This window comes from Perca fluviatilis, chromosome 22 (assembly GCF_010015445.1).
Source record: "Perca fluviatilis chromosome 22, GENO_Pfluv_1.0, whole genome shotgun sequence".
NCBI classification, from domain to species: Eukaryota; Metazoa; Chordata; class Actinopteri; order Perciformes; family Percidae; genus Perca; species Perca fluviatilis.
In genome coordinates this window covers 3,308,289-3,321,755 of record NC_053133.1, presented here as the reverse complement: position 1 = coordinate 3,321,755, position 13,467 = coordinate 3,308,289, and the positions used below count along the sequence as shown (strand labels likewise).

The following is a 13,467-nucleotide window of genomic DNA, read 5'->3' as shown; positions in this document are numbered from 1 at the left end:
TCCATAGTGTTTAAAGTAGGGATGCACCGAATCCAGATTTTTGGGGTTCGGCCGAATATTGAATCCACTGGTTAAGATTCTGCTGATAAGAAACCGAATACTGAATCCTACTCCCATCCTCAGTCCATTAACACAGTAAGCACATTCATGAAGTAAACAACGTCCACAGCAGCGTATTTTTCGTACCTGAAGTTGCTGCATTTTGGCTGCTGTCTGTAGATTCCTTCATGCACAACTCGTATTCTTTCGGATGTTTCATACCAAATGTTGTAACAGCGGGGATGTTGTGTATTGTTTAGGGTCCTCGCCACCACCAGACAAATCAGCATTGCAGATTGAACATGTAGCTGGACTTGAACGGCCTTCTTTTGACTGAAAGTACTGCCAAACAACACTTGTTCTACTCACGAGTTCCATTTCCACTTTCTCACAGCCTGCTGCATTTAACACTCCACCTACGTAAACACCTTCCTGTAATCAACGGCGCCGTCATTACGTCGACCAGCGTAGCGAGCATAGTGCAAGCGTAGGGTTCGGTTTGGTGGAAAAAAAATTCTAAGGTTCAGCAGAAACCAAACACTGTCAAAAAGCCCAATATTCTGCCGAATCCGGATCCTGGATTCGGTGCATCCCTGATTTAAAGGGGAACTATGCCATTTTTCTAGCTTAATTTACCTTAACTAGTCATTGGAGTGGTTATATGACTTTTTTCGAGTTGAATGGTGGTCTTCTCGCCACCCTTGCAACTTTCGGCCGGCAAGCCACCAGCCTAGAATGGCGTGATATCAGGTCTCGCCATGTAACAAATTGGTTCTCGGCACTGCACACATACGCCCATTCAGGAACCGGCCAACAAGGTAGCGATGGAGTTTTTCACACTATCGTCATGGCTGAGAAGCAGAAAGCTAGGAAAACACAAGTAAACATAGGAGCTACCAAATATCTATTCTGAAGCTGTATGGGGCGCTCTATAGAGAAACCTGTAGGGGGCTCTATAGAGAAACCTGTAGGGGGGGCTCTATAGAGAAACCTGTAGGGGGCTCTATAGAGAAACCTGTAGGGGGCTCTATAGAGAAACCTGTAGGGGGCGCTCTATAGAGAAACCTGTAGGGGGCTCTATAGAGAAACCTGTAGGGGGACTCTATAGAGAAACCTGTAGGGGGCTCTATAGAGAAACCTGTAGGGCTCTATAGAGAAACCTGTAGGGGGCCTCTATAGAGAAACCTGTAGGGGGCTCTAGAGAAACCTGTAGGGGGCCTCTATAGAGAAACCTGTAGGGGGCTCTCTATAGAGAAACCTGTAGGGGGCTCTATAGAGAAACCTGGGGGGAGCCTCTATAGAGAAACCTGTTGGGCTCTATAGAGAAACCTGTAGGGGGAGCTCTATAGAGAAACCTGTAGGGGGCTCTATAGAAAAACCTGTTGGGGGAGCTCTATAGAGAAACCGTAGGGGCTCTATAGAGAAACCTGTAGGGGAGCCTTATAGAGAAACCTGTAGGGGGCTCTATAGAGAAACCTGTAGGGAGCTCTATAGAGAAACCTGTAGGGGGAGCTCTATAGAGAAACCTGTAGGGGGCTCTATAGAGAAACCTGTAGGAGGAGCTCTATAGAGAAACCTGTAGGGGGAGCTCTATAGAGAAACCTGTAGGAGGAGCTCTATAGAGAAACCTGTAGGGGGAGCTCTATAGAGAAACCTGTAGGGGAGCTCTATAGAGAAACCTGTAGGGGGAGCTCTATAGAGAAACCGGCCAGCAAAAAAGTGAAGAAATGGCCAAAACTGCATAGCGCCCCTTTAAAGGGTTGTAAATCTAGTTCTTAAAGTAAATTGTAGTCGACTTTAATAAAATTTAACATAATTTCCCGCAAAACTGTGGCTAGTGAAAAAGCTGAGTGGCTAATGACTTTGGAAAACCACAGTGGCTGGCGAGGACACTCTGGTTTCAGCAGCTGATCATTTGATATTTTTTTTTCTTCTTTCTTTGACAGGAGGTTTTTGTTCAACTGGTCCCATGCTTTAAATGCCCTGGTTATAAAAGTGTTAGCCGGTAAGCCCTCGTCTAACATTATGAACTGCCCTAAAAGTTGCCTATTTTAGTACACTATTAAATAAAAAATGGATATTCTACTTCTACTACCGTCTTGAAAAGAATGTTGTTGTTTTTGTGACATCACACAGTGGCAGCCATATTCACAGGCCTGCAGTACCTTGACAGCACCACGGACCAATGGCTGGTGAAAGTGATGGGTGGTATGGTTGGCTGGGAGGCTCTGTTCTTCATTCTGTTGGATGTCCAATCAAGATGCATGGTTAACAGGACAGGTAAATCAACTTTTGTATCCTGTAGTTTAGTAATATTATCATTATGGCTCTTGATAAGGGGTTATTTGCAGCTGAGATAAAAGTTGATCTGAAACATATTATAACCTTTGTGAGTCTCATTTAAAATGGTTGAAGCTTAATATTGTTTCATTTGAGGAACATAAAAACCTGTGTGAAGGTAGGAACAAAGCTAATGTTATTCCTGTTTTTTTTTTTGGTTTTTTTCTCACGCAAATGCTGTATGTTTTACTGGCATTGCATGCAGATTTTATGGTTTCATGCCACTTTCTACTTCTACTCCGCTACATCTCAGAGAGAACTATTGTACTTTTGACTCCACTACATTCGTCTGTTACAGCTTTAGTTACTAGTTACTTTACACATTAAGACTTCTGCACACAAAACCCATGTAGTTTATAAAATCTGATGTTTGATTCTAAAGTAAACTAGCCAACTATATAACGGCCTACAAGTCCAGCTGAGATGATGAGACCATTAAACACACAGCTGGTTGGATCCTTTACACTTTCTACAATGGGAGGAGAGTTCTTTACTTTTAATACTTCTTATATAAATAATAAAAAATCACTTTCTGACATTAGGAGAAACTCATAAGAGGTAAAAACAGGAGGGTATACATCAAAAGGGCAACACATTGGTGGTAGAAGGTTTAAGAACGGGATCGAGAGCGGCTGTGACGAGGCGAGTAGTGGGGCGATCTTGTGCCACATTTTCCTGAAGATACTTACATACTTTTACTTAAGTAACATTTTCAATGCAGGACTTTTACTTGTAACAGAGTATTTTTACAGTGTGGTATTAGAACTTTTACTTAAGTAAAGCATCTGAATACTTGCTAATACCACAGCTAATAACTGCCTTGGTGATGAGCTGGTAGTCTGGTCTGTCAAAACGTTTTGCAGCCTCTTTTCCTCAATCCACAATACACAAATGCAGAATAAATTAGAGATTATTTTAGTTTAAAGATTTAATTTGTTCAGATAGATGACGTAAATGCTCATTTAGCACATTCTATAGTGCACATTCTATGTATACCTTCATTGATGATGAAATTGGCTTTGTTCATTTATTTCTATCAAGTTAGCAAGACGCACACCAAGTACAGTAGCTCACAGTAGTGTTGTTTTTGGCGCCCTGTTTTAATTTTAGTTTTAGTCTAGTCTTTGTGTCAAGCTGTCATTTTAGTTTTTATTAGTTTTAGTCACGTTCATACTCATTTTTTAGTCTAGTCAAGTTTTAGTCGAGGAAAACTGATGACATTTTAGTCTAGTTTTAGTCAATGAAAATTGTATTTTAGTCTCTTTTTAGTAATGCAGTTCTATTTAATCCAGTCAATATAGTATAAGTACCTAGTAGTATAGACAAAACCAAATGTTGGCCCATAAGGGATGCTTACACATAGGAGTCAGTCAGGTAGGAACAAAGAACCCACACACTCTCTCACACAAACAAATTGTGGACTACAGCTGAGTTCTGCACACTGAGTTCTGTCTCAGTCGTTTTCAGCTCCAGTGGCTAACGTCTAAAGCTAACGTTAAAATGAGAGATTTTTGCAGTTCCCCAATTTGGGGATTATTAAGTTCCTCTGGCCACAGTTCCTGTAACTCTTTCAGCTCCTACTTCAGGGCAGGGTCGTTTCTCTTTTCCCTTTTCCGCATAGTGGTGGTTAGATGGCTGTGTTATAATAACAAAAGGTCAGTTCCTATGGCCACTTGGCCAGTGTGAATGCAAATGGCAAAACCGGTTTTGGGGGAGAGTAGTTAGCAGAACTGTTTAGAAGTGGACTGTTCCTATAACTACGTTCCTGTAACTACTCGGTCGGAAAAAGGCTAACAACCACAGCCTAATGAGCTGGCATGAGCTTTCTAAAATAGAAAATAACGTTAAGTTAATGTCTTGACTTACCTCAATTTCATTATGGAATGGCTTGAGATGTCTCTTAGGTTCGTGGTGTTTTTTCCTGTGATTTTGTGGCCTTATTTCTCCCCATCTTTTTCCACAACACATTCCATTTTCTTTTCCACTTCTATGTAATGAAAGTTTTTCCAAATGCCGTTTATTCTTTTTCTCCCAAAGATGAACTCTGGCTGGCAGGCCACGGTCCCAGCTTTCTCTGTGTCAGACTTAATTTTATTTGTTGTCGTTTACGCTCGTCTCACTCTCTAACTCACCGCTGCGTCTTCTAAATTAAATAATGCCGCGACAGGGCTTGAGGAAGTAACCTTGTCTGGGTCTGCGCAGTGCGACCCGAGTGCGACCTGATGTAAAATACTGCAAAATAATAATAATAATAATAATAATAATAATAATAATAATAATAATAATAATAATAATAATAACGAGACTAAATGAGATGAAATAAGGTTATAACATTTCATCTCGTCTCGTTTTGGTCAACGAAAATTAAGAGACATTTTAGCAAAGTTTTTATATGTAAACCACATTTAGTCTCGTTTTTATTCACCAACAATATTGCATTATACATTTCATTATAGTCATCGTCACAGACCAGCATTTACGTTGCGTCTCGTCTCGTTTTCGTCACGTGATACAGACTATCCTGCAAGAAGTCACTAAGCTTCTAGTAGCAAATAATAAAAATAAATTGCTGTTTCACTTTGTTCTTTGGATCCATTTGCTGTTGTTGTTGCATTTTTATCAATGGGTCTGTGTCAAGTTTGAGGAAGATATTTGAAGGTCCTTTAATTTTTTATAAAGATTTTTTCTTTTGGGCATTTCCGCCTTTAATCATTAAGAGGAGAAAGGGAAAGAGGGGGGAAGACATGCAGGAAATCGCCACAGGTCAGATTCGAACCCTGGGCCTCTGTGTCCCCCTTAAGGATCCTGTTTTGACCACACAAACAAAATATAACCTGTGGATTTTTTTTGTTATAATTGTATAAGTATCCTGCAGCAGCTTTAACTTTTCCCTTTTCTTTGGATTACAGATACTTTGGATTTAACAGCGGTAAGTTAAAAATGCTCAAAGTCTAAAAGGAAACAATAACATGCTGCTGATTTCTAACGTAAAGTGTGCTGTGTTGCCAGATGACAAATGAGGGCCTGCTGGTGGCTCTGTTCTTCCTGGGAAACTTTGCCTTTCTGGTGGCACTGCTGGTTGGAATCGGGAGTTCATAAGAAGAGCAAAAACAGAGCAAAGCAACCTGCTAAATCATAAGCATTTCTATTATTATTCACTGTGCCGATGTTTCAGATTTTACAATGTGTGTTTATGGGGTTTATGGGGACGGAATGTTGAGAGCCAGACCAGAGGACAGAGGGTGAAGCTGCAGTGCGATTCTCTGAAATTTTTCCAAAGAAATTGCTCTCTCGCCTACAGTTTTCACTCTTCATACATCATGGTTGGTCAAAATGTAGGAAATGTTGTACCGGTTGCAGACATGTAACTATGGAATCCACCGAACCTAAACTTCTGGCTCTGTTCACTCCAACTGCCGATAGAAACAATGAAAACAAATATGTGTTACCTGCTCTGTGTCGCATATATTTGTCACCACACCACATCAATGCATTTGCCAGACCTTTATCTCTCTTGTGATGATAATATTTTTGCGATTTCGACCCAGGTTTTTGAATTACAGAACAAACTTGAGAGGTATAATTATCATAAAATGAACATGTTTGACCCATTAAAGATACTGTCTCCCCCTCCCTCCTCTACTCCCTCACTGTGTAAATCACCATAGAAACAAGTTCTGACACACACACCTCCTATCATAGAGACTCTTTACTGTAGGCTGTGTTGTCCTCTCTTTTCAAAACATGTCTAACAGCAGATTTACTGATAGCCAGTGTTATTCAGATTTGCACCAAGTAGTAGGCGCACTGTCAAAATTTCTTGCGTAATTTTCTAGCTATTATTATTATTATCATTATTGTATACCTGAGGGCTATTTCACAAAACCAAGATAAGGGATTAAGCCGGGATTTCCCAGTTATCCTGGCTCGATTTAGCCTTGACTCGGTTTCACAAAAGCAGAGGCACCTAAGTTACCATGGAGATTTATTCTCTACAGCTAGCCTGCTCCTGACCAGGCTAACAGCCAGGCTAACAGCTAGCCTGCTCCTGACCAGGCTAACAGCCAGGATTTATTAATTCTGGAGCCTTTTCTGATCACCCAGCACTGGTTTTACCCTATTGTTATTATCAGCCTGGATTAAAATACAACAGGTGCATATTGCTGTTCATTTGAGTACTGTTATTATTTAAAGTTGTGACCTTTATTATTTTTATAATTATTAATGTGACAGTCATTGTTACTGTTATATTGCTGTATGAAGACTGCTGTTCATATTGTTCTTAGAAGTTTGATGAATATATTATGGCAGTTGTTGAGATAATTAGAAAAGGCTGATAAAATATATGTTTTAAATGAAGTCTGTTACTAAGGCCAATACATACAATGCTGTACATGTGTTTCTATAGTTGACCAATGCACCTTGAATTATTTTAGTTGATTTTTTATTATTATTATTATTCATGTTTATTCATCTTCCATGTGCATTGTATTTGGCATTCTTAGCACACAATTTGTGTTGTCCAGTAAACTGGGACTATAATTTGGGAGGATTGTACAATTTTAAGAACATATCCTAATTGTACAATCCTCCCAAATTATAGTCTTAGTTGGACCAGTAACTATCTAGTGATGTAGGCTACTGTACATTCATGTGACAACAGGGAGAGGACACCCCAATGGTTTTTGACCTTATATTTAGCTAGGGGGAAATAACTGATGAATATCCATTCATGTTTACAGTGTGCATGGAATTTATCTTTATAGAGTCCAATTTATTCTGTATCTTTCTTTTCTATGTCCCTACATATGAGGGAGCAAAGCATATAATATGTAGAGAAGGAAACTCAGCCTCTGTAAATAAATAAAAAAATAAAAAAATAAAAAATGCAAGAAAAAGCGTGGCAGATAATAGCGGACCGACTGAATGATATATCTAAAAATATACATTTATGAACTAAATTGAAACCAATGATAATATGACTTAGGAAATTAACGCATTCAGTCGGTCTGCGATCGTCTGCCTCGCTTTCTCTTGCTGTTCCATTACAGCACCAGTGTTTGTTTTCTTTTTATATAAATAATGTGTTTCACGTTATCATAAGAAGCTGCTCCTCACTCTGTATAAAGTATGTACAATGCGTATTCTCCATTTTAGCATCAGTAAATCTGTTATCGACCTTGCTGACTCAACCTAGTCTCTCCTCCTCAGCCCGACTCGACCTAGTCTCATCTCCTCAGCCCGGTTCGACCTAGTCTCTCCTTCTCAGCCCGACTCAACCTAGTCTCTCCTCCTCAGCCAGACTCGACCTAGTCTCTCCTCCTCAGCCGACTCGACCTAGTCTCTCCTCCTCAGCTGACTCGACCTAGTCTCTCCTCCTCAGCTGACTCGACCTAGTCTCTCCTCCTCAGCTGACTCGACCTAGTCTCTCCTCTTCAGCCTGTCTCGACCTAGTCTCTCCTCCTCAGCTGACTCGACCTAGTCTCTCCTCCTCAGCTGACTCGACCTAGTCTCTCCTCCTCAGCCTGTCTCGACCTAGTCTCTCCTCCTCAGCTGACTCGACCTAGTCTCTCCTCCTCAGCCTGTCTCGACCTAGTCTCTCCTCCTCAGCCCGACTCGACCTAGTCTCTCCTCCTCAGCCCGACTCGACCTAGTCTCTCCTCCTCAGCCCGACTCGACCTAGTCTCTCCTCCTCAGCCTGACTCAACCTAGTCTCTCCTCCTCAGCCAGGTTCGACCTAGTCTATCCTCCTCAGCCCGACTCAACCTAGTCTCTCCTCCTCAGCCCGACTCGACCTAGTCTCTCCTCCTCAGCCTGACTCGACCTAGTCTCTCCCCCTCAGCCTGGCTCGACCTAGTCTCTCCTCCTCAGCTGACTCAACCTAGTCTCTCCTCCTCAGCTGACTCGACCTAGTCTCTCCTCCTCAGCCTGTCTCAACCTAGTCTCTCCTCCTCAGCCCGACTCGACCTAGTCTCTCCTCCTCAGCCCGACTCGACCTAGTGTCTCCTCCTCAGCTGACTCGACCTAGTCTCTCCTCCTCAGCCCGACTCGACCTAGTCTCTCCTCCTCAGCCCGACTCGACCTAGTCTCTCCTCCTCAGCTGACTCGACCTAGTCTCTCCTCCTCAGCCCGTCTCGACCTAGTCTCTCCTCCTCAGCCCGACTCGACCTAGTCTCTCCTCCTCAGCCTGTCTCGACCTAGTCTCTCCTCCTCAGCCCGACTCGACCTAGTCTCTCCTCCTCAGCCCAACTCGACCTAGTCTCTCCTCCTCAGCCCGACTCAACCTAGTCTCTCCTCCTCAGCCCAACTCGACCTAGTCTATCCTCCTCAGCCCGACTCGACCTAGTCACTCCTCCTCAGCCCGTCTCGACCTAGTCTCTCCTCCTCAGCCCGACTCAACCTAGTCTCTCCTCCTCAGCCCGACTCGACCTAGTCTCTCCTCCTCAGCCTGACTCAACCTAGTCTCTCCTCCTCAGCCAGGTTCGACCTTGTCTCTCCTCCTCAGCCTGACTCGACCTAGTCTCTCCTCCTCAGCCTGACTCGACCTAGTCTCTCCCCCTCAGCTTGGCTCGACCTAGTCTCTCCTCCTCAGCTGACTCAACCCTTCTCCTCCTCAGCTGACTCGACCTAGTCTCTCCTCCTCAGCTGACTCGACCTAGTCTCTCCCCCTCAGCCTGGCTCGACCTAGTCTCTCCTCCTCAGCTGACTCGACCTAGTCTCTCCTCCTCAGCTGACTCAACCTAGTCTCTCCTCCTCAGCTGACTCGACCTAGTCTCTCCTCCTCAGCTGACTCAACCTAGTCTCTCCTCCTCAGCTGACTCGACCTAGTCTCTCCTCCTCAGCCTGACTCGACCTAGTCTCTCCTCCTCAGCCTGACTCGACCTAGTCTCTCCTCCTCAGCCTGACTTGGCCTTCGTGAAACACACAAAGCCAGGCTGCACAGATTAGTCTAGGTCAAGCCTCGCTTTATCAGTTATCTTGGATTTATAAATTCTGCTTTTGTGAAACAGCCCCCAGGACTCAAATTGATCTTGTAATAGAAAATTTTTTAATAAAATACTTAAACATATTGTAATGTTCCTACTTCCAAATAAATAAAATAAGATTTATATTTTTTGTGTCTAATTGCCCAAAAATAACATGGATGGTTCCATAAGTTCTTCAGGTAAAATCAGTGATTACTTTCACTCAATCTTGGGTGTTTTATTAAATTTTATAGCATTTAAAAAATGGTTTTTAAACAGTATCCTGACTAAACTTTGACATAAACCAGTCTGTGATTATCCACTCAACATTCTCTGAGCTTAACTATTGTTCAAAATAATTCAAAATAGCAGGCATTGTGGGTATTTTATAGTGTACTATATAGTGAGCTGTGTTGCATCTGTTAGTGCAGGACAAATGACAGCTTTGTCATGCTTATTGGTAGAAAAGATTTGTGACCTAATAAGTTCCCATCAAAGCTCCGGCCCACCTTTAACCTGAGCAGAAGTGTACACAGTGTATACAGAATAACTGAAGACACGTGTGGGTGTTCAGAGTTAAGCCTATTAGATGGTCAGTTATCACCATCTAGTGGACACATAGTAGAACTCCATTTGATTTGTGACTTCTCTGACACTGAATGGGTATCATCAACATGTTAAAATCAGAATCAGATTTGACATTGTCATTGTTAAGTACATACAACCAAATGAAGTGCTACTCAATGGTGCAAACATAAAAACTTACACTAAACTAAACTAAGAAAATGGATCAGAGAATGTGAAGATGGTAAAAAGTAGATTAGAGTCAATAGTAAAATAGTGATATAATTAAGTTAAAAAAGTAAAATAATTTACTCGTATTGCACATTTTTAAGTGAAGTGCAGGTGCATAGCAGCAGAGTGGATGGATGTGCTTATTTTTCCTTATTTAATATGCAAATAGCTTGTGGAAAAATTGGCCCTGAATCTGGAGGTGCGTGTTTTGGCGGACCTATTACACCTCCCAGAAGGCAACAGTTCAAAGAGGTGATGGTGAGGATGGGTACAGTCTTTTATGATGTTAGTAGTCTATATTCACGACTTTACACTTCCGGGATTGGTGCGTTGCCTTCGGAAATTCCGCCGGATGTCCCTCTTTTCAGCCGGATGTCCGTACCTTGCTCTTTCTTTGTGTTGGTGTTCTAACCTCCGGTGGATTTGTGAGGACTATGGTTAACTGCTCCTCAGATCTCTGCAGGGTAAATCCAGACAGCTAGCTAGACTATCTGTCCAATCTGAGTTTTCTCTCGCACGACTAAAACTACTTTTGAACGTACACGTTCCACTAAAACAAGTTCCTTCCAGAGGCTATTTTGCAGAGGCAGAAAATGAATTTCACTACATGTTTGTGTATGTGAGAATAAAGTACCTTTTACCTTTAGATGCCTATGGCTAAGTGCACTAACTTTACCCGGGCTCGGCGTGCACTGGCTTACGGCCCCACTCGTTTGACTGATAAAGCTACGTGCTAACACGGTAAACAGTGCTGGAAAACAATGCTCCTCCCCGATAGCCTTGGTGAGTAATCATGATAGCTGCGTTAGCACTGTAGACCACATTAGCCATGTAAGCTATCCACTTCCTCTATCATCTTCACCGCTGCACAGCTCGCATCTTCATGGATGTATTAGCTCTTAGCTCATCTTAGACTAAACTGCTATCTGTGTGGACTGGAGCATGTCAAGGCATCGCGCCGATGTCATTCAGTCGACACCTCACTTGGAAGTCCCGGAGGCACGCCTGCCATTACATCATACTGCCGAAGCTGCCGATGGAAACAATCTAACTCAAATCTTACGGACAACAAAGCCTACCTGATGTCAAACTCACAACAGCACGCCATCTTCAACAGTGTGTTATACAACTGCAAGTGTCCATAGCTGTGTAGCAAAGAGTAGAACAATTACCATCGGAAATTACTCGGAAACATTACAGTCGAGAGCCAGCCAGCAAGTGTATGGCTAGCTCTCAGATGACATGCTAGTAGCGCTTATAATCAAAATACATGTCACTGGTAGTTGCAAAAAACGCTTTAAAGCATTAAACAGACATATGAATAGCAACATTGCTCACATGCACTGTGTTTTTCTTTGCTGAAGGCATGTACGGTGCGCAATGAGGAACATGCCCTGCAGTTGCACTATTAACCCACCAGGTGGCTCCAAAACTATACATAAACTACAGGATACAATCAGCACCTATTTTGTAGAAATTCATAAGAGGCTATTTCCAACTCTGTTATACTTGCACATCTGTTGAACAAGAGGTAGTGCACATAAGCGATAACTGTAATGAAGCTAAATTTTATCCTGCACTGTGTGTCTGTTTCTCTGGACTGGGACACAGGACTACACTGTAACTATTGTCTTCTGTGCCATTTGGAACAACTGTCCCTGTTCAGTTGTAGGTTAAGGGAAACAATATTTAGGCCTACACTTCAAGTCAAGACTTTATCGTCAACTCTGCAATATGTGCCAGACATACGCAGGAATCCAAAAGACGTTTCTCTCCGACCCATGGTGTAATAAGGACAGATACAACAAGTATAAAGATAAAACATAATAGAGTACTTGTGTGTGTGTGTGTGTGTGTGTGTGTGTGTGTGTGTGTGTGTGTGTGTGTGTGTGTGTGTGTGTGTGTGTGCGTGTGTGTGGTGTGTGTGTGTAAGGGGGGGAATTCAGAATCAAGAGTTCTTGGGGGAAGAGGAAACCGATGTACCTCCCCTTCTCCTCCTCCTCCTCTTTTAGCATACAGTATGCTGTCGAGTTCCGTACTACTTGTGCGATGGTGGTATAGTGGTGAGCATAGCTGCCTTCCAAGCAGTTGACCCGGGTTCGATTCCCGGCCATCGCAAACATTTTCGTGTAAAGGCACATAGCGCAGACAATGATTGTTAGTTTGTTGTCTGTCTAGCTGCCATCTCTGCACTCGCGCATCACAAACTGCGTTTAGTCGCACTCGCAACTTCTTTCATGCTTTTGAAAGTGTGAGGTCTGAGTTTACACTGTGTATCAGCGCACTGTCCACAGCAGCACACAGACAGGCTGTGGAGGCGTTTTTTCGAGCTTATTTAAGTATAATGAAGAGCTCTCGCACGTTCAGTGTGATGTAAATGTAAACGTTTACCGTAGGCCTGCCGACGCCCGTCACGGACGGTTTTGAGTAAATTTATTTTAACTTTAAAACAAAGCCGAAAAATGTAGGCCGTTGTTATTTAGCCAGGGATCTAAGAGTCCGGGTAGCTGTAACGTGTCATACTTGCTGGGATGTTACCTGATATCAGTTACAGTAGGCGCATAGGTTTCCATATTTCCCCTTAATTTGTCCTGTGCATTAGAGATTTGCGATGGCCGGGAATCGAACCCACGGTCAACTGCTCCGCGCGCTTAACTCTCTTTAACTTTTACCGTTCGTTCTCTATGGTAACTCTTAAAGTACGGCTGTCATATATTTGTGGCCACAAGCCGGATTTTGGGGGCGCTGTTTCCCCCTGTGGATAAAGTTCATAGAATAAAGTTAAGGAGAGCCTCTTTTTTTCTTGTTTCCTTACCTTTCCTACCTTTCCTACCTTACGGACTTTTATGAGGCTGAGAGACACAAAAAGGGCACTTATATATTTGTCATTATTAAATAAATGCATCACTAAACTTTCCCTTTGAATCAAATCATGTATTCATGGATGTAACAAAATCAGAGGCAACATGTTTCATGCAAAGACTTTTATTTATTTGTTTATGAACAGTCTGCAGTACTGTACAATAGCACACACTTGTCTCTATTTCTGATTGATGATCCAACACTCAAAATGTGTCATTTTCCAAAATAATATTTTTTATTTTTTTTTTTTAAAATTTTTTTTTTTGTTTTTAATATATATAATATATATTTATATAAAATATACATTTTATGAAATATAACAGTTGTTTATTGGATAAACTATATAGTACCAAATGCAAATATATGCAAATATGCCTTCTCTCTGTGACTTCTTACGCATTTCATGCACAACAAAAAGGAGAAAAAAATAAAAAATAAAATAAAGATGCCGCGCTTACAAAAGAAG

At 42.1% G+C, this 13,467-nt stretch overlaps 1 protein-coding gene and 1 non-coding gene across 3 annotated transcripts in view; both read left to right on the top strand.

The window, feature by feature from the left end:
• Positions 1–6,338, top strand: part of LOC120552696 (putative ferric-chelate reductase 1) — a 28,288-nt gene extending 21,950 nt beyond the window's left edge. Inside the window, exons 12-15 of one of the 2 annotated variants that reach the window (XM_039790920.1) lie at positions 1,986–2,044; positions 2,176–2,319; positions 5,289–5,308; positions 5,389–6,338. In XM_039790920.1, the coding sequence (XP_039646854.1) occupies positions 1,986–2,044; positions 2,176–2,319; positions 5,289–5,308; positions 5,389–5,478 (313 nt within the window). In that variant the 3' untranslated portion in view covers positions 5,479–6,338. Of the gene's footprint in view, positions 1–1,985; positions 2,045–2,175; positions 2,320–5,288; positions 5,309–5,388 lie in introns of those variants that run through there. The other variant, XR_005638064.1, reaches the window with a different exon arrangement.
• A 5,847-nt stretch (positions 6,339–12,185) lies between these two features.
• trnag-ucc lies at positions 12,186–12,257 on the top strand. The gene has a single exon. It is a non-coding gene; the product is annotated as a tRNA-Gly (tRNA).
• The last annotated feature ends 1,210 nt before the right edge of the window (positions 12,258–13,467 follow it).